Source organism: Staurois parvus, unplaced genomic scaffold (genome assembly GCF_062004578.1).
Source record: "Staurois parvus isolate SC_StPar_1 unplaced genomic scaffold, SC_StPar_1.0 ptg000829l, whole genome shotgun sequence".
NCBI classification, from domain to species: Eukaryota; Metazoa; Chordata; class Amphibia; order Anura; family Ranidae; genus Staurois; species Staurois parvus.
In genome coordinates this window covers 461006-486499 of record NW_028318625.1, presented here as the reverse complement: position 1 = coordinate 486499, position 25494 = coordinate 461006, and the positions used below count along the sequence as shown (strand labels likewise).

Below are 25494 nucleotides of genomic sequence, written 5' to 3'. Positions count from 1 at the left end.
CAGCATTCACCTGGTAAAACATAAACATGGGAACAGAAGCTCAAGGGGAAACATTGCTAACCTGAGAAATAAATGCTTGATTCTGAAAAGTCCAAGAAGCACTAACAGAAATGGTAGAGTGTGTGTTTACAGGAAATGGAGGAACGAAAAGTCTTATGTTAACTTGTCTGATCCACCTAGCAATTGTGGAGCAATAAGGAAGTGACCCTTGTGGGGTTCTCAGGAAGCACAAAGAAGGAATCCAGTTGCCTTAAGAGACAGTGCCAGAGAGGTAAACTCTCACAACATACACCATGCCCAGACAGTGGATAGAATTTTTTAGGATGTTTCAGAGCAGGACATAAAGAAGGGAGGACAATATCCTGATTAAGGTGGAGACCACCTTTGGGAGGAAAGAGGCCTCGGGCCTCATGACAACTGTATCCTTTTGCAACAATAATCAAGGCTTCTTACAGAATAAAGGCCTCTAATTCAGACACTCTTACAAGTAATGTCATACAAGGCAATATTCCTAGTATGTTCAAAGTAAGGCTTCTACAGAGCTGAGGGATCCAGACTGAGGTCCCAAAGAGACACAAAAGATTGCACAGGGAAGGGGGGGGGGGAGGGGGCTTACATAAAGGCCTTAGTTAGTGAGAGGCACCTACAAACTACTTTCTAAGATGAATGTTCCTCAACATGCACCAATCAAACTCGGCCTCCCAAATGCAATAATAGACTTTACAGGTTAACTTCCTATACTTTATAAGGGTGTGGATAACTACATCTGAAAGGCCTCTGTTCCTCAGGACTGTGGCTTCAACAGCTATGCCATTAAAACCAGAGACCAAGAAGCAGGATGGAACACTGGCCCTTGGAACAGGAGGCCCAGAACAGGAGGCCCAGCCTGACAGTCAGACATACCAGATCATGGGATTCTTCTACAACTCAGAAAGAAATTTATGAAGAAAATAGTTTTCTTGGACCAGGTTAAAGGGTAGGCTTTAAAAAAAAAGGTTGTTTTTAATACTGTGGGCCAATTTTCCTTTGATAATGAAAATTAATCTGAGAATATCCATTAACATTTACCACCAGGTAAAGGCCCAATTGGTCCTAAAAAATAGGTATAATTCACTTTGATAAATTAAGACAATGGAAAGATATGTACAGATTTACTTAAACATGCCAACGTTACAAAACTGGGTTCAGGTGCTAAGGTTTGTTTTTCCTTTGTCATTAAGGAGTTAAATTAAGTGGCTTCGGAGTATAAACCTTCAGAAAACATTTTGGCAGCTTTTAAGTTTTATATATAAACCTTTTTGTGATATATTACAATAAAAATAAACTAAATTAAAACATAAAGTGTTCAAAAAATCACAGAAGTCCAAAAACCAAAAGTGTCCAAAAAGTGTCCCAAAAAAAATTAAATGTCCAAAAAAAAGTCCAAACAATGTCCAAAAATCCCAAATTTTCAAACTTTTTCATCAAATAAAAGGATTGACTCCTGTTCCATCCAGTAAGAACCTCAAAATAAAAGATACAAAATCTAGTGCATTACCATAATAAAATAAAGTAATCACCCAGTGCAACTCTCAATATCGTGCAAAAATTATATATATATTTATATAATAAATTAATATTTGCACGATATTGAGAGTTGCACTGGGTGATTACTTTATTTTATTTATTAAGTTTGAAAATTTGGGATTTTTGAACATTGTTTGGACATTTAATTTTTTTTGGGACACTTTTTGGACACTTTTGGTTTTTGGACTTTTGTGATTTTTTGAACACTGTATATTTTAATTTAGTTTATTTTTATTGTAATATATCACAAAAAGGTTTATATATAATACTGCACTTTCTAGGGAGAAAGTATGACTTTTTGAGGGGTGTAAAGGAGAAGGGTATACATTTATTCAGCTTTTAAGTTTCATTAAATTGTTTTCAACATTTTTTAGAGCACATTGCTGTGCTTTTAAGAAGCCACTGCCACATTTTGTATGTCTGTATGTGGTTTCAATACCCAAATTACACACATTTTATGGTGTTACAGTGTGCATATACATTGTGCATAATATTGCCAGACAATTACTGCTACTATACATTTTTGTATTTTCAGAATTTCAGCTGACTTCATTATTGTGGGTCTGCCAGCAATTACAAAATCTTAAATATAGAAATTAGGGTGTCACAGTGTACAGTAGTGTGAGATTACCAGTAAATTGGTAGCCATTACTGAATCAGGAGAATCACTGTCTCACTTTTTAATTTTTATATCTGTATAAATATCTGATCTGGGGTGAATCGTATATTCATGAGCTGACAATTTTTAGTCTATGCTGTTTTACAGTGGTAGCAGCAACCTCAATAAATTTGTATGTATGTGTCAGTACAAAATAAAAAAAAAAAACCTACAGTTTAATAACTACAGTTTAAGTATGAATATATAGCTTAAGAGCTGTATATTCACTATTTTACTACTTGTTTGCAAAAAGAGGCAATGAATATGCACCCAAGGGGGAAAGATGACAAAACTGGTAGAATCACAACAAATAGGTATGTTGAGCTCCAGCAGTAGATTTTTTTCAACTCTTTAATGTCTAATTTAGAGACCTAGCCTTTATTCTTAAAGCAACAATACTAAGTGCTGACTATCCTGTACCATACAGCATGGTTCCCCACCTTTCCTGCGGGGTGCCCATCAGGGCCATCTTTAATATTTATTGGACCCTGGGCAAATATTTTCTTAACCCCTCTCCTCCCACTCACTTTGAGACATACAACAAATAGCAGGTAGACTTAAAATCAGTTTACTACAGCAGATCACGTAGAGATTGCAATTGGTTGCAAGAGGTTATAGTAAATCATTACCACTCATTGATGTTGCTAGAGGTTGCAGCACACATGACGGCTCACTGATTAGTTGGTAGAGGTTACTGTATATCATTACAGCCCATTGATTGGTTGTTATGAATTACTGGTTATCATTACTGCTCACTGATTAGTTACTAGAGGTTACGATACATCATTACTGCTAACTGATTGGTTGCTATAGGTTACTGCACATCATTACCGCTCACTGATTGGTTCCTAGAGGTTGCTGTACATAATTACCACTCACTGATTGGTTGTTAAAGATTACTGCTTATTGTTACCACTCACTTACTGGTTGATAGAGGTTACAGCTCACATTTTGGCTAATTAGTTGCTAGAGGTTACAGCAGATCACCACTCTTCACTGATTGGTTGCTAGTGGTTATTGTACATCATTACTAGGCAGTGGAGCAATCCCAAATAATTAAGCAACTAAAGCGACACATTAAGGCTCAGCTTACACTGCTGCAAGTCGTACGACTTTGCCCTGTGACTTCCTTCTCACTTTGATCCGACTTTGTTGCAACTTTAGACATTAAAGATCCTATGTAAAGCAGTGTGAACTGAGTCTAATACACATACTACAGGAGATAATCAGAGACTGCGGATGTACTACAGGAGATGTCCAGAGACTTCAGATGCACTACAGGAGATAACTAGAGACTGCGGATGTATTACAGGAGGTATAAGAGACTGCGGATGTACTACAGGAGATGATCAGAGACTGCGGATGTACTACAGGAGATGGCCAGAAAGTGTCGATATACTACAGGAGATAATCAGAGACTATGGATGTACTACAGGAGATAAACAGAGATTGCAGATGTACTACAGGAGATGACCAGAGAGTGCAGATATACTACAGGAGATAATCAGAGACTGTGGATGTACTACAGGAGATGGTCAGAAACAGTGGATGTAACTACAGGAGATAACCAGAGACTGCGGATGTACTATAGGAGATGGTCAGAGAGTGCGGATGTACTACAGGAGATGACCAGAGAGTGCGAATGTACTACAGGAGATAATCAGAGACTGTAGATATAGTACAGGAGATGACAGAGACTGCGGATGTACTACAGGAGATATTCAGAGACTGGGGAAATACTACAGGAGATGGTCAGAGAGTGTGGATGTATTACAGGAGATAATCAGAAACTGCGGATATACTACAGCAGATGACCAGAGACTGCACATGTACTACAGGAGATAGTCAGAGAGTGCGGATGTACTACAGAAGATGACCTGAGAGTGCAGATGTACTACAGGAGATAATCAGAGACTGTGGATGTAGTACAGGAGATGACAGAGACTGCGGATGTACTACAGGAGATATTCAGAGACTGGGGAAATACTACAGGAGATGGTCAGAGAGTGTGGATGTATTACAGGAGATAATCAGAAACTGCGAATATACTACAGCAGATGACCAGAGACTGCACATGTACTACAGGAGGTAGTCAGAGAGTGCGGATGTACTACAGAAGATGACCTGAGAGTGCAGATGTACTACAGGAGATAATCAGAGACTGCGGATGTAGTACAGGAGATGACAGAGACTGCGGATGTACTACAGGAGATAATCAGAGACTGGGGAAATACTACAGGAGATGGTCAGAGAGTGTGGATTTATTACAAGTGATAATCAGAAACTGCAGATATACTACAGGAGATGACCAGAGACTGCAGATGTACTACAGGAGATAATCAGAGACCTTTCACCAATGCAGATCTACAGTTGGTGAACAACAGGTCAGGGTTTAGGATAACAGTCGAAAGGCATTCTATGGGGGGAGGACCTACCTGGCCAGCCAGGCTCACCATTCGCTCTCAGAGGTCCGGGGGCAGGGCTCCCACTCAGATCTCAGCTCCCAACTCCAATACAGCCACTCTCTCCTGAGCATACAGGTTGAATGGGGTGGAGTCAGAAAGTCAGTGGAGCCCCTCCCCTCCCCGCTGGCTGAAGAATACAGCACTGCCCCCCGTGCACCCGTCGCGGCGAGCTTTACACTGCCTTTATCGGGGCCCCAATTAGCAGGCCGTGCGGGATCACTGCCAGGGCAGCTGTATTCCCTTAAGCTTCTTCTTGACTCTGGTGTGTCACATGACACACGAAGAGGAGCCTGGGAGGGAGGACCAAAGTGTCTCAACAGTTTATACAGTCCCTGACCATTTTAAGCAGCTCCTGCCTGCTGTATTGTGAACTGATGGATGAGCGGGACTGCTTTTGGTCTGGGAGGATGTCATATGACATCCTCCCACACTAGCCACACATGCACGCCCCCGGGGGTGAGCGGCAATCTGTGGTGAGCTGTGTCCCTTTCGAAACAGCGCTTCACCGATCGTTGTAAAGAGCCAATGGCAGTGACTGCTAAAGGCTTCCTCTACTCATACAAAGGTCCTGTGTGAGGAGAGGAGCGTCTTATAACAGTGAGTTACCGATCTAAACACACTACAGTTCTTAAACACAACACAGTACCTCTGTCACAGTGCCCATCAGTATTGTTACTGTCACCCATCAGTGGAGCAGTTGCCCATCAGAAGTGTTACTGTCACCCATCAGTGTACCTGTCACCCATCAGCAGTGTTACTGTCGCCATCAGTGCACCTGTTGCCCATTAGCAGTGTTACTATTGCCCATAAGTGCCCATCAGTGTACCTGTCGCCCATCAGTATACCTGCTGCCCATCAGCAGTGTACCTGTCACACATCAATGCCCATCAGCAGTGTACCTGCCGCTCATCAGTGCCCAACAGTAGTGTTCCTGTAGCCCATCAGTGCCATCAGCAGTGTACCTTTCTTACATCAGTGCCCAACAGCAGTGTACCTGTCACCCATCAGTGCCCAACAGCAGTGTACCTGTCACCCATCAGTGCCCATCAGCAGTGTACCTGTCATATATCAGTGCCCAACAGCAATGTACCTGTCACCCATCAGTGCCCATCAGCAGTGCACCTGTCACACATCACCCATCAGCGCCGCTATCAGCAGAGTACACATTACACAGTCACCATGTCACCATGACCAGAGTACCCAACACACAGCCACCCCTATCAGCAGTGTACCCATCACACAGCCACAATCAGCAGTGTACCCGTCACACAGCCACAATTGCCAGTGTACCTGTCAAACAGCGACCATCAGCAGAGTTCCTGCCTGATTCCAATTCAATGTATGAACCCATAGAAAGTAGTGGTTTAGCGACCAAATCAGCGGAAAAGGATACGGCACTCTGAAAATTGGACAGCCACCAGCACCGCCATACACCCCAATGGTCAACTGGAAACCGCCAACGGTGCTAGACCCCTGGATGAAAGGCCCAGTACCAGCACTGGAATATCACATTAGACCCCAAGGGGTTTATTTACTAAAGCTAGAGAGTCCAAAATCAGACTCCCTTCTGCATAGAAACCAATCAGCTTCTAACCTCAGCTTGTTCAATGAAGCTTTGGCAATGAAACCTGGAAGCTGATTGGTTTCTATGCAGATGGGAGTCTGATTTTGGACTCTCCAGCTTTAGTAAATAAACCCCCAAGAGTCACAACCAAAACATACCTCCCAGATGCTCTTGCCAATCCTGCATCAGCAAGTTTTCCCACTTTCACTGCGCAGCCAGGTGTGCAGGCCAGCAATGAAAATTTTTCAGAAAGTGATTTTTTTATTATTTATTTGTGCCCCACAGTTTAATTCAGTTTTTTTTTAATTCAGTATTGTGACCCAGATTAACCTTTATGCTCAACAATATATTGCTAACAACCCCAGTTCATCCTATGCCAGTCCGTTTGAATGGAGACATCTTACTTTGGCGGAGTTCAAATTATTTTTGGGCCTCACCCTTAACATGGGGCTTACAAAAAAAAAAATGAAGGACAAGCTTACTGGCCCACCCCATTCACCACATGCCCATTTATTCTCCTGTATTGCCCAGGTCACGCTATGAGATGATCATTTGCTTCCTTCATTTCAGTGACAATACCCAGTGCCCTGAGATCATCCCAACTATGACAACTTATACAAAATTCACCCACTTAATTTTTTTTTCCAAAGACTTGCTGAACTTTATATCTCTGACCAAAACATATTTGTGGACAAATCCCTTGTCCACGTCACTGGCTAGCTGGGAATTACCATTCTAAGCAAAAGGGCCAGATATGGAGTAAAGTTCTACAAGCTTTGTGAAAGAGCCACTGGATATTTATATGCGTTCCACATATACAAAGGCAAAGTTTCCCAGCTCCAGCCCCCTGAGTGCCCAATCTACATCGGCACAAGTGGAAAAATTGTCTGGGACCTGGCTTTTCCACTTTTTCAAAAAGTTTATAAATTCTACCTAGACAAATTCTATACCAGTCTGACCCTTTTCAACCACCTGTACTGTGATAAAACCTTGGCCTGTGGTACCTCCTGAAAAAACAGGAGGGGCTTCCCACAAAGTTTAATGAACACCAGGCTACAAAGGGGGGAATCAGCAAGTCTAAGAAATGACTAAGTGCTGGCCATGAAGTGGAAGGATAAGAGAGATGTTTACATCCTGTCCACCATTCACAATGACACGTCAGTGAAAATTCCCAGAAGACTCGGTCCATTCAAAAGTCTGCGTGCAGATGCTACAGCCCTATTTAGCAGGCCCCGTTTCTGGTATAAAAAAGTTGCAACCTGTCTTATGTCACCTACACCAAACCCAACTAAAGACCCACAGTCTTCCTCAAATTTATAGAAAAAATTGTCATGTCCCTTATCTACCAGCAAGGATCCCCCTCAGAAAACATTCGCTCCAATTCTGTGAGCAGACTTCATGAGCATCATTTTCTTGAAAGTATTTCCAGGTAGGAGGCGCAACCGCCCTACTCGCGCCGCAGATCGCGGCCCAATCAGTCAATCACAGGGTCCTAGCAGGTGATTACCCGCTGGAGCCCAGTTGTTTACAATGCAGCTCTCCTCCCTGTCAGTTTGGGCACACTTCTCAAGATGGCTGAGCACAGCTGTCCCAATCAGTGTGCTTACAGTGAAGCACACACCCCCCACCCCCTAGTAAAACACTCCCACCACACAGTTAACCCCTTTTGTCTCCAAATGTTAACCCCTTCCTCCCCAGTGACATTAGTAGTGTGTCAGTACAGTGTCAGTGCTTTTTTTTTTTTTTTTGCACTGATCACTGTATTGGTGTCACTGTGGATGTCAGTGACCCCAAGTCAGTTCCCCCCCAGTGTCAATGTCCACCGCAGTCCCACCATAAGTCGCTGATCACCGTCATAAGTCGCTGATTGCTGCTATTATTAGTTTAAAAAAAAAATCCAGTATCTATACCACCATTTGAAAATGCTATAACTTCCATGTAAACCAATTAATTTACATGTATTGGGATTTTTTTAAGCAAAGACATGTAGCAGAATACATTTTGACCTAAATTTATGACGAAATTTGATTTTTAATTTTTTTTACTGTACGTTTTATAGCAAAAAGTCTAAAATATTGTGAGAAAAAATTAGATCTGCAAAATACTCTCCATGCCTCTCCTTGGGGTGTCTACTTTCCAAAAAGAGCTCATTTCGGGATTTGGGGGGGGGGGGGTGTTGGTGCTGTCCTGGCATTTCAGGGCCTCCGAAACTGTGATAGGTAGTGAGGAAGTGAAATGAGGAAGTTACGCACCTTCAGGCTTTCAAAGTGGTCATTAGATTTCAGGCTCCTGTATGTGGCTAGGCTCCCAAAAAGTCTCACACATGTGGTATCCCCATACTTGGTAGAAGTATCAAAATGTATTTTGGGGTGTAATTCCACATATACCCATGGCTTATGTGAGAAATATGTCATTAAATGACAACTAATATGTTTTTGTCATTTTCCAGAAACTTGTAAAAAAAAAAAATCTTCCATGGACTCAATATGCCTCTCAGCAGATAGCTTAGGGTGTCTACTTTCCGAAAAAAGGTCATTTGGGGGTGTTTGTACTATCCTGGTATTTTAGCACCTCAAGAAATGTGATAGGCAGTCAGAAAGTAAAAGCTGTGTAAATTCCGCTATCTATACCATAATTTGTAGATGTTATAACTTTCACACAAAGCAATCAATATACACTTATTGGGATTTTTTTTAACCAAAAAAATGTAGCAGAATACATTTTGGCCTAAATTTATGATGAAATTTGAGTTTTTTGGATATTATTTATGACAGAAATAAGAAAATATTATTTTTTTCCAAAAAATTTTTTTCAAAATTTTTGTTTATAGCTCCAAAAATAAAAAGTGCACAGGTGATCAAATACCACCAAAAGAAAGCTCTATTTATGTGAAAAAGAGGACATAAATTTCATTTATGTGCCATACTGCATGACTGCACAATTGTCAGTTAAACTAGCGCAGCACTGTATAGCAAAAAAATGTCTTAAATTGCAGTATCTATACCATAGTTTGTAGACGCTATAACTTTCACACAAAGCAATCAATACACACTTATTGGGATTTTTTTTTTTACCAAAAACGTAGCAGAATACATTTTGGCCTAAATTTATAACTAACTTTGAGTTTACTATATATTTTTTATAGCTGAAAGTAAAAAATATAATTTTTCTTCAAAATTTTAGTTTATAGCGCAAAAAAATAAAAAAGTGCACAGGTGATCAAATACCACCAAAAGAAAGCTCTATTTGTTTGAAAAAAAGGATGTAAATTTTGTTTGGGTACAGCATTGCATGACTGAGCAATTACCAGTTGAATTAGTGCAGTGCCAAGTAGCAAAAAGAGGCCTGGTCATTAAGGGGGGTAAATCCTCTGGAGGACAAGTGGTTAAGCAACCATGTTTTTGCCTGACACTTGGATTGTTTTTCCTGCTACTGCAGTAGTAGGATTCAAGATAACACAGGGTTCCCCATTTTGTGTGAGGCTTCAGAGTAAAGTTCCAAATAGAGAAAACCAGTTTTTGGTTTTCTCCAGGTTTTGTAATTCCCGGAACAGGGTATGTTAGTCTGGAGGTGAGACTCGGTGGGACGAAGCCTCTACCCCTGTGCCCAGGTCCTAAATTATTGAGGCCCTAAGTTTGATGTTCCTCCCTGCTGCCTGGACCAACACTTTGGCTGTGCTGACCATATCTCTGCCTACTGCCTGTACTGACCCAGGACCCTTTATAGGCCATGTTCATTCCTGCTGCCTGGATAAATACTTTGGCTGTGCTGACTATATCTCTGTCTGCTGCCTGTAATGACCCAGGCCTTTTCATAGCCCATGTTCCTGTCTGCTACCTGGGCCAATACTTTGGCTGTGCTGACCATATCTCTGCCTGCTGCCTGTACCGACCAAGGACTTTTTATGGACCTTGTTCCTGCCTGCTGCTTGGATGTCAGCCTGCTGCCTGTACTGATCCTGGCATGCTTATGGAGCATATTCCTGTCTGTTGCCTGGACGATTCCTTTGACTGTTGCTGACCACGTCTCTACCTGTTTCCTGGACCAATGCTCTCCTCATACCACAAGTAATTTCTTGTTTACATTGTTTTCTATGCATTGTTTGTTGAATTTTGTGGTTTACAGGTAGCAATATTGGGTGCATAATCTGTTCAGACATTGTAAAGGTCTTGCACATGTGTCTGAATCGGTCAGGGGAAAATGAAAACTACTTCTACAAGCTTTAACCAGTGCTTTGCTGGACGCTGATAGAAGTCACAAGACTGCTCTAACTGCTTATGAGAAAGGTATTTAACAGTTTATATTTACTAAAATAATTGCATTTCCATGTTCTGTGTACTGTGGGAGACCAGATATAGTGAATGCAGAATCACGAGTTTAGTAACACTTTAATGTTTTTTTTTGACAACCAGGATTGCTCTTTATTGAAAAAAAGGCTTGGTGCAATAACAGCAAGTATCAAGATGGTACAAAACCGCATGGTAAAACACAGTCATATGTACAATTGTGTTCAAAATAATAGCAGTGTGTTGAAAAAAGTGAATAGAGCTCAAAATCCTTCTAATAGCTTTTATTTCCATACACACAAATGCATTGGGAACACTACACATTCTATTCCAAATCAAAACATGAAGAAAAATATATCAAATTTGTGTTGTTCCTCTAAAAAAATTGAAGAAAAGTGACTATTAGACTGTTCAAAAAAATAGTTGTGTTTGTATTCTTCTTTACAATCTCAAACATTCACTATATAAACTGAAAAATGTTTGAAGATTTTGCCTTCCTTTGAATCACTTAATGAATATTTCGTTGTAGTCGCACTGTTTCTGAGAACTGCTGTACATCTGTGTTGCATGGAGTCAACCAACGTCTGGCCCCTGTGATCAGGTATTCCAGCCCACGATGATTGGACTACATTCCACAGTTCTTCCCTACTTCTTGGCTTTGCCTCAGAAACTGCATTTTTGATGTCACCCCACAAGTTTTCTGTTGGATTAAGATCCGGGGATTGGGCTGGCCACTCCATAACGTCAATCTTGTTGGCCTGGAACCAAGATGTTGCACGTTTACTGGTGTGTTTGGGGTCGGTGTCTTGTTGGAACACCCATTTCAAGGGCATTTCCTCTTCAGCATAAGGCAGCATGACCTCTTCAAGTATTCTGATGTATTCAAACTGATCCATGATCCCTGCTATGCGATAAATAGGCCCAACACCGTAGTATGAGAAACATCCCCATATCATGATGCTTGCACCACCATGCTTCACTGTCTTCACAGTGTACTGTGGCTTGAATTCAGTGTTTGGGGGTCGTCTGACAAACTGTCTCCGGCCACTAGACCCGAAAAGAACAATCTTACTTTCATCAGTCCACAAAATGTTGCGCCATTTCTCTTTAGGCCAGTCAATGTGCTCTTTGGCAAATTGTAACCTCTTCAGCACGTCTTTTTTTCAACAGTGGGACTTTGCGGGGGCTTCTTGCAGATAGCTTGGCTTCACATAGGCGTCTTCTAATTGTAACAGTACTCACAGGGAACTTTAGACCTTCTTTGATCTTCCTGGAGCTGATTGTTGGCTGAGTACTTGCCATTTTGGCTATTCTTCTATCCATTCGAATGGTAGTTTTTCGCTTTCTTCCACGTCTTTCAGGTTTTGGTTGCCATTTTAAAACATTTGCGATCATTTTAGCTGAGCAGCCTATCATTTTCTGCACTTCTTTATATGTTTTCCCCTCTCCAATCAACTTTTTAATCAAGGTACACTGTTCTGAACAATGTCTGGAACAACTAATTTTCCTCAGAATTTCAGAGAGAAATGCACTGTAACCAGCATGTACAACATTTGCTGCCTTCCTTCCTTAAATAAGGGCAATAATTGCCACCTGTTTTTCAAAGAATGAATGACCTCACTAATAGAACTCCACACTGCTATTATTTTGAACATGCCCCTTTCAATTAGTGATTCAATTACACAGAATCAGCAGCATGCATGTCATGACTGTTGGGTCTGTTGGATTTCTATTACTCTACTACACCTGCTAGGAAATTATTTGCCATGTAGAAATATAATTTCTACCAAAAACAGTGATTGATCAGGTTAGTGATGTCTGACTGCTATTGTTTTGAACACAACTGTACATAGGTCACAAACAAACTGGAGCAGGCCAGAAAATATATATAGAGTACATAAACAAAACAGAAAACATAGTGAAAAGGAGACTTTCAAATAAAGACAAATAGTAAAATCCTGAATACAAAATCTCCAATGAAAAGTTTAATGTTTGTAGTTGTTCCTCATACCTGTCCTCCAATCTCCTTCTAGCCCCCTCATTAGTTTTGTTGCCCTTCTCTGAACTCTCTTCAGTTCCAGCACATCCTTCCCGAAGACTGGTGACCAGAACTGGATGGCATACTCAAGATGTGGCTGAACCAGAGTTTTGTAAAGTGGTAGAATTAAAGTTTTATCTCTTGAGTAAATAGCCTTTTTAATGCATGCTCATAGTTTACTAGCTTTGCTTGCTTCAGCTATTGTATGCTATTGCTGAGCCTGTGATTTACTTAAACCGCCCAGATCCTTCTCCATTATTGATTCCTCCAGAGGTTCTCCCCCTAGCGAGTATTTCATATTTTTAGCTCCCAAGTGTATTACTTTATATTTTTCAAAATAAACCTCATTTGCAACGTAGTTGCCCACCCCTTGTTTTAACAAGGTTCTCCTGTAAAGTTTCTATATGCCACTGTGACGTTATTGCCCTGCTTAGCTTTGTATCATCAGCAAACACTGAGATTGAACTATTTATACTAACCTAAATATAATTTATAAGCAAATAAAACAGAGATGGTTCCAGGACAGAGCCTTGGGGTACCCCACTTACAACTCCAGACCATTCAGAATGTACGCTATTTATCACCACCCTCTGGACACGCTCCTGTAACCAATTTTCTATCCAGGTACATAAGCATAGAATGCATGAAGGTAAAAAACATTCAGCCTTTACAATCACTTTAATTCGTATTACAGGATCTTGATCAATGAGGACATTGAGAACCACAGTGGTTCAACTTTTGATATGGTTTAGAAAAAAATTTACAAAAATAAAGGTGAAAAATTCACCACCAGCACCAGATGAGTTACACTCACGCGTCCTGAAAGTTGAGCTTGGTTATTTCTAAGTCATTGTTTCTATTGCTTAGAGACTCTTTGGCTTGGTACCAATGGATTGGTAAAACAGAATGTGGTACTGTTCCCCCAATAAGTACAGACCTGTATATATAGTTTCTATCATCAGGAAAACATTCAAGGTATTGGTGAAGAATACACAAAATATCCAATAGAAAATAATATAAACCATAGCTAGCATGGCTTTAGAGAAGACAGATGTCAAATCTACTCTCCTATTATATGTAACAATATTTAGCTATAGCATTTGATATCACAACCTCACATAGAGCTACGCTAAAGACTCATTTTTTTATTTCTGCAACCCAACATTACTCATTAGCTAAGTAAAATACAAGCTATTTTTTCTAAACAGTTTCCAAACACTTATTTTTATTTCAGTGTATCGCCATATCACTCAGTCTACTGTGTGCCGCTTCCCAGAACTTCCTGTCGGGAGAGCGCACCCATTAAGTACTTACAAGTTCCATCATACCTTGCACCAGCACACATGCGCCCTGTGTTTTTATTTTAGGTAGTGATCTAGGGCTGCCTATGTGTATAGGCACAAGCACCTTCAGCATATTCCTTGCAGTCCACTGGTGAAAGGGTGGCTCCAATGGCAGGGAAATGGAGCCACCCTAGAACTGGGAGGAGGGGCAGGACTAATCAAATGGGAAGGAAAGCCTTTTAAATAAGAAGAAGCTGTGTTCACTGTAAGTCTTTCTATAATCAGTACAGTTTGCCAAAAATCTAAGATCTATAGGCTTAAAATAATAATATTGTAAATTTATAGAAAACTGTCTTACAGTCTGCATTCAGAAAGTAGTCATTAAATATTTTAATGCTTTAAGACTTTGGTGATGATTAGGTTCAGTTTTGCGACCATTACTCTTAAAGATATTTATGAATTATATGTGTACACATAAGAGATAACTTTCCTTTTACACTTGCGGTTGTGTCTACTGCTCTTCCCCCCGAAAAGCATTGGATCGCTTTTCAGTGGACGGTGAAAGGTGGCTTGCAGGTGTTCAGGATGCAATGATGGCTCCTACTGCTGCCCAATTTTTTTTCTGGTTCTATCTTTATTGCTGAATAGTAATATTGCATTGTGGAAATGCAAAATGGGCATGATTTACTAAAACCGGTGTACACAGAATTTAGTGTAGCTGTGCATAGTAACCAATCAACTTGTAGGCTTTAAGCTAGGTTCACACTGTTGTGGGTTTGCGGCCTGTGTTTGCATGGGCATGGCAGCCCATTCATTTGAATGGGCTGCTCTGCCTGCGTTTCCTGAAGAAAAAAGGAGCCTGTAGCATTTTCAAAACGTAACCTCAGGAAAATGTCCCAGCGATTCCTGCACCCACAAATGCACTGCTGGCTTAGATGCATGTCGGTGCCAAGAATGAATGAAACAGGTCTGGCCTGCAATATCTCTTTTGGCATTGAACCCTGCCAAAAGTCTTTGCCTCGGCACCTATGTGCAATGTGTGATGCAACTGCAGATTGCTTTACAGGTCCAGGGCTGTTCGGTGCACTCTGATGCTGTATGTCTGCAGTGCAAAGACTAGCGGGAGCTGTATGTTTCCCTGGATCCAGCCTCTCTTTCCCCAATTGTGCTTCTGGGGGTTCGCAGGGCTTTCTCAGGTGAGTAGGACTTTTGTCCATGTGTACAGAAGCCTGCTTGATGCTTAGTTGTCCCAGACTTCCCCTAAGGGCTATTTGTATGGGCTCTGGCTGTGGCACTATCAGTTATACGATCAGTGGGGGTAGGGGGGGGATGCCCCACATATGAATTCTACTGCTCCAGTGGCCCTATTGCTGATGCACCAGCTTTCAGCCCTACTGGTCATGCAGGAGTCCCTTCCTGGTTGCTTTAACCAGCTCCCACTTTGCCTATTGTCAAAGGATGGCCAGGCGGGACACTCGTCGTTCTGGGTGGAAGTCATATGGCGTCCTCCTCGGAACAGGCCTTGCTGCAGTGCGATCTGTCACCCACTGTGTCCACTGGCCGCTGCTGGTACCATGTGATTGCTGTGACCAATAACAGAAGATCACATGACAATCTAACAAAATGGAGGGCATTCATTGATTGGTCACAGTGATCATATGGTACAAAAAGGACCAATCACAGCCCATCTATATTTTGTGATAAGCACAGCTATCAACAATAGTAAACAATAGTAAATATTGAATAGATTTCATTCCGTATGGTTTATAACAGTGAAATTCACTGGTATAAGCAAGTATAGTGTTTAAAAAAAAACTCAATCACTTCCCCAGAGTAGTACAGTGTTATTATGGTAAAATGGTATTGCTCTGGTTACAGTATTTTAAATATTGTAAAAAAAAAAAATAGAAAAAATATATTTTGCATACTGTCACCAGTCAGTGCCCATGACAACTGCCACACTAGTTATATGAAGACACTGTAAAAAAATAATTGGGGAATTTTTTTTAAATTTCTTAATTTTCCAAAAATTACATCTTCAAAAAACTCGCCATGCCTCTTAATAAATACCTTGGACTGTCCAAAAAAGGGGTCGTTTGGGGGACTCTCCTGGCATTTTTGGGCCTCAAGAAATGAGGTCAATACATCAGGATTGATCATAGTTTATGGATTCTATAACTTTCCTATAGACTAAATAATATACACTGATCTGGGTTATTGTCACCAAAGAACTGTAGCAGAATACATTTTGGCCTACATTTATGAAGAAATAAAATTTTGCAAATAAATAATCTAACAGAAACAAAGAAAAACTAGTTGTTTTTTTGTCTAATTTTAGGTCTTTTTCATTTATTTAGTGTGACAGGACAAGACTCTGTCACTGTGAGAAGACAGGAAAATGTGACACAGGATTTGCATTTAGGGTGAATGTGATGTTCCAGACTAGTGTTTCTGGGCAGAGAAAGCTGTGGATTTGGCTTTCTCTGGATTCTGCAGCTCTGCATTGGAACATTAAATCTTGTGTCCAGGTTTTGCTAGACACCTGCAATCTGGAGTACACAAGTGTGTGGTGTCGTTATATACTCAGGTCTGAGAATAGCTCAGAGCTCCCAGTTTGGAGACTGCTCCCAGTGGGGAGATGGAAGGTCTCACTGAGAGGGTCAGAGGGCCCAGCCAGAAGTTCAAGGAGTCAGCTCCTATGGGGGTGATAGGAGAACCCCAGTCCATAGGCCAGAGGTGGGCTGTGCAGCATGGTGCTGTAATTAAAGGCTAGAGAGCCAAATATCCAAGAGAGTTGGACAACACAGTCTGAGAGACTGGTAAGAGGTGTAGCGTGGTACTGCCATTGAAGCTGAGTGAGCTTATGAAGCAGGTGGCTTGGCATTATCCAGTGTATGTATTTCTGCTGAAGTTGGAGAAGATCCCCTGCTTGGGAAGTCATTTGTTTGTGAACATTTGCTTTCTTTCAAATAAAAGTGGGGTACCAAGCTCTTAAAAATAGTTTCTGTCTGCCATGGACTCACTAAAATAAAGCATTTACCTCAAAAGCTAACTACTCCATGTCACATTAGCAAAAGATAACCCAGTGGTGGTTACATACCACCAAAAGAAAGCTCTATTTGTGTGAAAAAATTCTGAGTCTGAGTTACAACACTACTTGTAGTATTTTTTAACCCCATCAGGGGTAACTCCTTCCTCAATTGTATCAAGGGAAGAATTATACATATGCCATTTGATGGGGAATGCCTCCTTGATGAATCTCTGGACAATTTTATCAAGGAAGTTACTAGGGGGAAGAGTATTCTTTTGCCCCATAAAAAGAATGCAAACTCTCAGCCTGGGAAAACCTCTACTCCTGAGACTGACGTCCTTTCATTTCTCCCGGGCTTCCAAGTCCAAGGTGAAGACTGGACCTCAGCTCAGCCATTAATCCTTGACCCCCAGATCTTCAAAATGCACCCCCAATTGTCAGAGTGGGGAGATGCCTGTTGGTCTGGCCCCAAGAAACTTTAAACATTTGGGTCTAGACTGCTGTATCCAAAGGATACAAACTAGAAATTCAGTCTCTACCTCCATTCCACTCCCTCCTATAAAACTTGCAAGCGCCCCTGCAAGGATTGGCAGACCTCTAGCGCGGTGGGTGGGTGCAACTTAATTTTTTTACACTTTTTTTCAACTAAATATTATTTTTCATCAGAAATGGTAAAAAAAATTCCCTATGTGATTATGTGTTTGGTGACAGGTTCCCTTTAATGAAACATAAGGGCTTTAAAATCCCCCTGATGTCTCACCTGCCATCTAACAAAGCTAATGGAGTGCAAATCACCAGGACCCGGATGAGACGTTTTATACATTGCTTCTGGGATATTAGCAGGAAGGGGAGATCAGCGAATGGATGTTGACTGATCTCCCTCCCGGGTGGTAGCAAAAGGGTTAAAGGTTTACATACCACATTGTTATTTTGATAGTCAAGCTTCCACAAGGTGATCCTGACAAAGCTATTTGTCTAATCTAAAGTTAAACTCCTGTACAACATCTGCATCAAAATGTATGATGCCAGAGAAATTCTTCTCCTTCCCTGAGTGTACTATGTGGGTTCATTTCTTCCATTTCTGCTTTTCCCTACAAACCTTTTGTAACTGATGTGAATGACTACTTCCATTCATTATGTCCATGGGGTGCTAGAATATTGCCATTGTTTTCATTCCATGGGATAACCAGTGGGATTCTCTGCCTAAATTCTATAATCCAAAACCTGCTGTTTTTGATACTCCCCAAAGGCTGTGCTAACATATTGTGGTAAGTGTTTGTTTTTTTTTACATTTTGTTGTCTAGATACTAACACATCTTCAGACACCCTCCTCAGCAAGGCTATCTTGTCTATGTCTGAGTCATACAAAAAAAAAAAAGTTAATTTTTGAGACATTTTTTTAAGACTGCCCTTTATGAGATTTCTATTTTGCTCTTATCCAGATTCTCCTGAAGACAGCACAGGAATATTTAATTTCTCTTGAGTAACCAGTTCCTAACCCCCTCTACTCATGATATTTTTTACACAATCTGGAACCCACCTGCCCTCTTCTGCCATAATATGACTTCCCTGACTTAACCCTCAGGCCTTGTCCTGAGCTCCAACACACCTTTTTTCTCATCCCTTCCATGTCTGAACTTCGCCAACTGTTGTTTCCAGGATAGGGTATTTAATTGGTCCTCCCCTGTCTAGGTCTCAACCTTGATATAGAGTACACTTTTATCAGATTGCATCATAAATGCTATAAATCCCCCTGTTCTTGGGGTTTCTTGGGGGTTTTCCTTCCTCTGTACCTATGGTCAAAAGTATCTTTGGCACTTGTTCACCTATAATACAGGACAACCTGGGCAGACAATTTCCTAATATACTTACCACCTGAATATTCCCTGTGGTAGCATATTGAATGTCTCCCTTTAAATCCCCATTTGGGCACAAGATGTTTTTCCTGCTTGGTAAAAACAGGAAAAACAGTGGACTCTCTGTCACCTCGTGGCCATCCCAAGCTGTCCTTGTAAATGGTTCCAATCCTCTTATGTCCATATCAACAACGGCAGCCTTACTTGGACTACTATTCCCTGAACTTGGGGATATGTCCTGCTGGCCTGCAAAGCATTTTGCCAGTAATCCTCTTCAGGGTTGGGGGCCAGGTATGACATCTATGGCTATGCCATGTCTCAATGAGAAGCTGCCCCACATTCCTTTTCTCTAATTTCTTACCGGAATATCCACCCTTGGGGCTTCTTGTTCCAATACCACCCATCCATCCCTAACCCATGTCCTGATTTCTGGGGCCTATTCTGCACTCCTTCTTTAAGCAGAGCCAAAGCCTAAATTCTGTTGTGCATTGTTTCCAAACCATTGATTGCTAGATGGCAGTTCAGTCTTCAGTGAAGCTCCTGACGCATGGTGTGTCTACAGTTTAGTTTGAGGTCCTTTGGTCTCCTTTCTTCCTGTGGGTCTATTGTGGCTGTTTATTTGTCCTGTTGCCAGCCCACTCGATTATTGCTTGGGGATGTCCCATGATCTATGAATTACTTCCTGGGTCTTGTACTGTACGATAGGATAAGAGGAATTTTCATGTACCTGTAATTTCCATTTCTTGGGAGTACAGTACTGGACACATATCTCTCCCCTCTTCTTTCTCTATTGCTCGATAACAAAATTGGAGCCTCACAGTGTGAGTGAGGTTCAATCATTTGAACTGTACTCCAAGATACAGCATTTACAAGTACCTCAAAATTCATAGTTTTTTTCTAAAGATTTATTTGTTGTGTTATTTCAGTTAAGGAATGTTAATCTTGATGATAGATCCTCTTTTAGAGGAAAATATCTGATTTGAAACAATGGGGAAAAAACAGACACTTCTCAACTATTTAACTAAAGTATTTTTTTCTTACCTGGTCTAGAGATTTCTTTTTCTTCTTCTTTTTTCCCCAGCATCCTGAACTTTCAGCATCCTTGTTGATTGTTTCACCACAAAGTAATCCATCAAGCTCATCAGTTCCTATCTGTTGTCCCTGAGAAGTTTCTGCAGCTAGACGGTAAGAGAGGTTCCTTAAAATGCACACACAGTTTTCAACGGTCTGTAAATTAAAAGAGAGAAATGTTAAACTAAAATGAAAACGTTCAAAAGAACAGCTCTTATTTACAAATCTGTGAGTTATAAAACAGTTACTGAACTAGTAATGTCTTTTGTAAAGGAATTTATTTACACACGGTGAATATGTAAAGCATTTGTTAGGATCTAGTTGGCAATAAAAGGAATTAAAATTGAGCCTTACAGTTACCACATACTCTTCTCATTACTATCTTTTTGCAGACAGATGAGACCTATTGCCACTCTAATGGAGTTACAGGAAACAATGGCCGAGATTGAGAGAAAATATACATACAACTGTAGCCCTCGTGTTTCACTAGCCAGATTTTTGGGAGTGTGGCATAAGAAAGCCATTTATAAAACGAACACAAATGAATGCTGTGAACAGTTTGCCAGAAGGCACCTAGGAGACTCTGCCCAGCCATGCCTGTAATTATTCTTTAACTTTAGAAGATTTGGATTTCAGCAAGACAATTGGGTTGATTTACTTTTTCTCTTAGTTTAGTGAATGTTGTAAAAATTTACTTTACAAAAATACTCAATCATGTGCAAGCAAAATAAAAAAAACTGTATTTTATTCTTGCAGAAAGTTGCATGATGGAAGTCAGCAAAGTTTCACCTCATTCACTGAGCTATGGGAAAATTCCCTTGCAAGTGAACAGCCAATTTGCCTTTAGTATTTAACCATAATGACTGAAGCATAAAGCCAAAACTGCACAAAAATGGCATAAAAGCAACAATGTTAGTAAAAGCAAGTCTTGAAATGGCAAAGTTTAAGTTCACATCTCAATTTATTAAAGAAGTTAGGGCTGTTTGCTCACAGTCCCCATGCAACCTAACAGAGCTGGAGTAGTTTCACAAAGGCCAAATGTGAAAAATTGCAACGTACAGAGCTGATAAAGAGCAGAGACCTATCTACATAGACTCAAGGTTGTAACTGCTGCCAAAACTACATCTACAAAATGCTAACTTGAAGGCGGTGTATACTAATGCAGTGGCAATATTCTTTTTTCCATGAGATACTGAGAAGCAACACTTCTATTGCTACTATGCAACTATTTTAGGTGCCATTATGGTTTGCAAACCCACGTTGAGTCTGCTTCCCCTTGGATTCTAGCTGGGTAACACTTCGACGGCTCCTGGGTGAGACTACCCTGACCATCGCCATTTGCAGATACTGTCATGTCTACTCTTAAATGATTTATATTATACATGCATCTACTCCTGAGGAGGTGAACAAAGAGTCAGGAACCACGTCGAGATTTGGATGCAATTTTAATAATGTATTGACATCTGGATTTTATATGGCCAGCAGTATATTTACTTATGTATGAAATGCATTAATATGGATTAATTACAAATCAGCTTTTTTCCAATTTATCCTTTTTTGTATGCAACAAGTTTATTTATTTATTAACCACTTGCCCTCCAAAGGATTTCATCCCCTTTCTTACCAGGCCATTATTTGCGATACGATGCTGTGTTATTTTAACTGACAATTGTGTGGTCATGCAATGCTGCACCCAAATAAAGTTTATGTCCTTTTTTTCCCACAAATGGAGCTTTCTTTAAATGGTATTTGATCGGCTCTGTGTTTTTATTTTTTGCGCTATAAACAGAAAAAGACCGGCAATTTTGAAAAAAAAAAAAACATTTTTGATTTTTTGCTATAAAACATATCCAGTAAAAAAATTTAAAGAATCAAATTTCATCATAAATTTAGGCTAAAATTCTGCTACATATTTTTGCTACAAAAAAAAATCCCAAAACGTGTAAATTAGTTGGTTTACGTGAAAGTTATAGCGTACAAATGGCAGTATACAGTGAGGAAAAGAAGTATTTGAACACTCTGCGATTTTGCAAGTTCTCCACTTAGAAATCATGGAGGGGTCTGAAATTCACATTGTAGGTGCATTCCCACTCAGAGACAGAATTGAAAAAAAAAATTCAGGAAATCACATTGTATGATTTTTAAAGAATTTATTTGTCTTGCACTGCTGAACATAAGTATTTGAACACCTGAGAAAATCAGTGTTAATATTTGGTACAGAAGCCTTTGTTTGCAATTACAATGTGAATTTCAGACCCCTCCATGATTTCTAAGTGGGAGAACTTGCAAAATCGCAGGGTGTTCAAATACTTCTGTTCCTCACTGTATATACTGATTTTTTTTAATACTAGTAATGGCAGCGATCAGCGACTTACAGCGGGACTTCAGCAGCCATTCTGACACTGGGGGGAACTAACTAACTGACACTGACATCCCCAGTGATACTAATACAATGATCAGTGCTAATAAAAAGCACTGACACTGTACTAATGACACTGGGCAGGAAGGGGTTAACATCTAGGGCGATCAAAGGGTTAACTGTGTGCGTTTCACATTATGTGCTGTGTGCTGTTTTACTATGTAAGCATGCAGCTTTGTATTGCTCTGCTATGCAGAGCAATACAAAGCAGCATGCTGGAGCTGACAGGGGAGAGATCTGTATTGTTTACATACAGACCTCTCCCGTTAGTGTTCCTTGGAGATCAGTGGGTGCCGGCGGGGAATCTCTGGCCAGTATCTGCAAAATACTTACCATGCTTCTTATCAAATTCCTTGGGGTGTCTGCTTTACAAAAAGGGGTCATTTGGGGGGGTTAGGTGCTATCCTGGCATTTCAGGGCCTCCGAAACTGTGACAGGTAGTCAGGAAGTGTAATGAGGAAATAAAGCCCTTTAAAAGCCTGAAGGTGCTTATTGGATTTTGGGGTCCTGTACTTGGCTAGACTGCCAAAATGTCTCTCACATGTGGTTCCCCCATACTCGGGAGAAGTAGCAAAATGTATTTTGGGGAGTAATTCCACATATACCCATGGCATGTGTGAGCAATAAATCATTTAAGTGACAATTTTGTGTAAAAAAAAAAAAATTGTGTAATTTTCCAAAAACTTGTGGTAAAAAAATTAATTCTATTGATTCAACATGCCTCTCAGCAAATAGCTTGGGGTGCCTACAAACTGCATACATTTTTAATATCCATAGGCAACGCTTTAAAAGCCTTTAAAAGCTACCATTTTAGATTTACAGAGGAGGTCTAGTGTTAGAATTACTGTCCTTGATCTGACTTTCACGGTGATACCTCACATGTATGGGGCAACCACTGTTTACATACCGGCACAGGGTCAATGCTTGTGCACACAGGTGTGCGTGCATAGGAGGGCGAGTTTTTTTTTTAAGTTATTTTGATTTTTTTGTTATTTTTACACTGTACCTTTCATTTTTTTTTTGATCACTTTTAATGCTATCACAGGGAATGCAAATATCCCCTATAACTTCAATGGGCATTGTCATATATTCTTTTTTCAGAAATCGGGGGTTTATCAGACTCTAGATATCTCCTCTTCCCTTACATTATTTAATCAAACCAAAATCGGTGTGATCAGATGCTTTCCCAATTTACAAAAATGGCGCTGTTTATATCCTGCAAAATTGAAGTGATGAAATGCTCGTAGCTTCTGATTTCTTAGGCTATAGAGATGATTGGCACCATTCTGGTCTCCAATCAGCTCTATGGTCAGCTGGCAGAAACACCGGCTGCATTCTCAGGTTCTCCCGATGGCGCGGGACTGCCCGAGAAGGCCGTGGAAGGCAGTGGGGGGGGCATCATATTCCGCTGCTTGTAAAAGCAATCCTGCAGCTAATTAGCCACTAGGATTGCTGTTATATGAAAGCCGATCGCCGGCTGAAAAAAACAATATCACGATGATGCCTGCAGCTGTAGGCATCATCCTGGTATAACCATTCAAAGTCCAGTGATGTACCAGTACGTCGCTGGTCCTTGTTGGGTATATATGCTATGTTCTTTTTTTTGTATGCAGCCTGTGGACTGAATGAAAAAAAAGAGAAGAAATCTCTGCCAGAAAAGTGTGTGGTATGCCCACCATTAGAATATACCGCCCTGCATCCACCCACTTCTAATGGTGGGCACACATTAGGTCACACTTTGCCACATGTGCCATTGTCCACATATAAGTGGTACCCCATATGGAAAAAGGATGACACCAAGTCCCAAACTATCTTGTCACTACTCCCCATGTAGTCTGGGCATCTGGGGGGCTCCACATGACTATCTTTTCCCTCGTAAATCCGAATGTATAGCCTGTTGTCCTCTCACAGGTCTTCTACATCTTGACACCATATCTGGCACACTTGCTGGGGAGAAATTGTTTGAATGCAAGGCGGACAGAAAAATTAACCAGGGACTCATCAACGCAGATGTTTTGCTGGGGAGTATAGACATCTGCAAATTTTTGGTTAAGGTGATTTTTGAGGGGCTGAATTTTGTGGAGCCGGTAAAATTCAGGGTTACCCCGAGGATGACAGAGTGCATTGTTGTTGAAATGCATAAAACACATTATACTCTCATATCTATGCTTGGCCATGGCAGCAGAGAACACGGCATATGATGAATCAGGTCTGTGGAGCAATACAACCACAATTCATTTTTTTTAGTAATGCCCATGTTGAGGGTTAGGCCCAAAAAAAATGTAAATTCTGAAACCGTAATGAGTTTCCATGCGACTTGTCTGGCAAGGTTTGAATTTGGGTTGGTGGCGATAAATTGTTGTGCATATAAATTGCTTTGATCCACAATCAACACATACAGATATTCCGTGAAAAACAGCTCCAAAAATCAAGGGGGGAGTTAAATTTGCTATTTCCACCTGAATTCCGAGTTGGGCAGTAAATGTGGGAAGTACAGGTGCTGCAGAATTTGTGGGCTGTCAATCGGGATTTACAAGCACATCCGGAAGGATACTAGGGGCTCTACGGCCTGTGTGCGAATTCTTGGTGGCTGCGGGACAATACTTGTGCTCGCCACCGCACCAGCTTGTACTGGACTTATGGGACTTGCCACGTCGCCAAGTCGTACTGCAGTGCTGGTATTATTAATATTATTATACAGGATTTATATGGCGCCAACAGTTTGCTCAGCGCTTTACAGTATAATGGGAGATAAAACAGCAACAATACAGTTCAATACAAGAGGGTTAGGAGGGCCCTTATCCTGGGAGCTTACAATCTAAGAGATATGTGAAAGACCAAGATGTACTAGACCGCTGGTGCTCGCCAGTTCACCAAAAGGTAGCGCGGCACTAGTACTGGCACTCTGCTGCATATGAGAGTCCTCAAAATTTACCGACAAATGCTAACAGAGATCAGGCCTGATTCTGCGAACACTGCGGTTTTGTGTGCAATGTATCATGTGACAGTGATCTACGGACACTGCACTTGCTGGGGGAAAAGGGGGGGGGGATTAGCGTAGGGGCTAAATGCAGGTGCTGGCAGGTGCTGGGGCTGATCCCGCTAACGCTGCATTTTTGGGGACGCTATACTAATGTGAACGCTGGTATAGTGCTGATCTGATCAAAGATATTGATCCGTTCAGACGCTATACTAGCAATGGAGGTTTATTGTGCATGAGCGTTTTCCTGGCAGTCAAGGGGTTAAATGTGATGACT

The 25494-nt window shown here is 40.9% G+C and overlaps 1 protein-coding gene across 4 annotated transcripts in view; it reads right to left on the bottom strand.

The window, feature by feature from the left end:
- The window catches only part of CTNND2 (catenin delta 2), a 529941-nt gene that overhangs the window by 146605 nt on the left and 357842 nt on the right, over nt 1-25494 (bottom strand). For all 4 annotated transcript variants that reach the window (XM_089655247.1, XM_089655250.1, XM_089655248.1 and 1 more), the window contains exon 15: nt 19789-19974. In XM_089655247.1, the coding sequence (XP_089511373.1) occupies nt 19789-19974 (186 nt within the window). The remainder of the gene's footprint in view (nt 1-19788; nt 19975-25494) is intronic.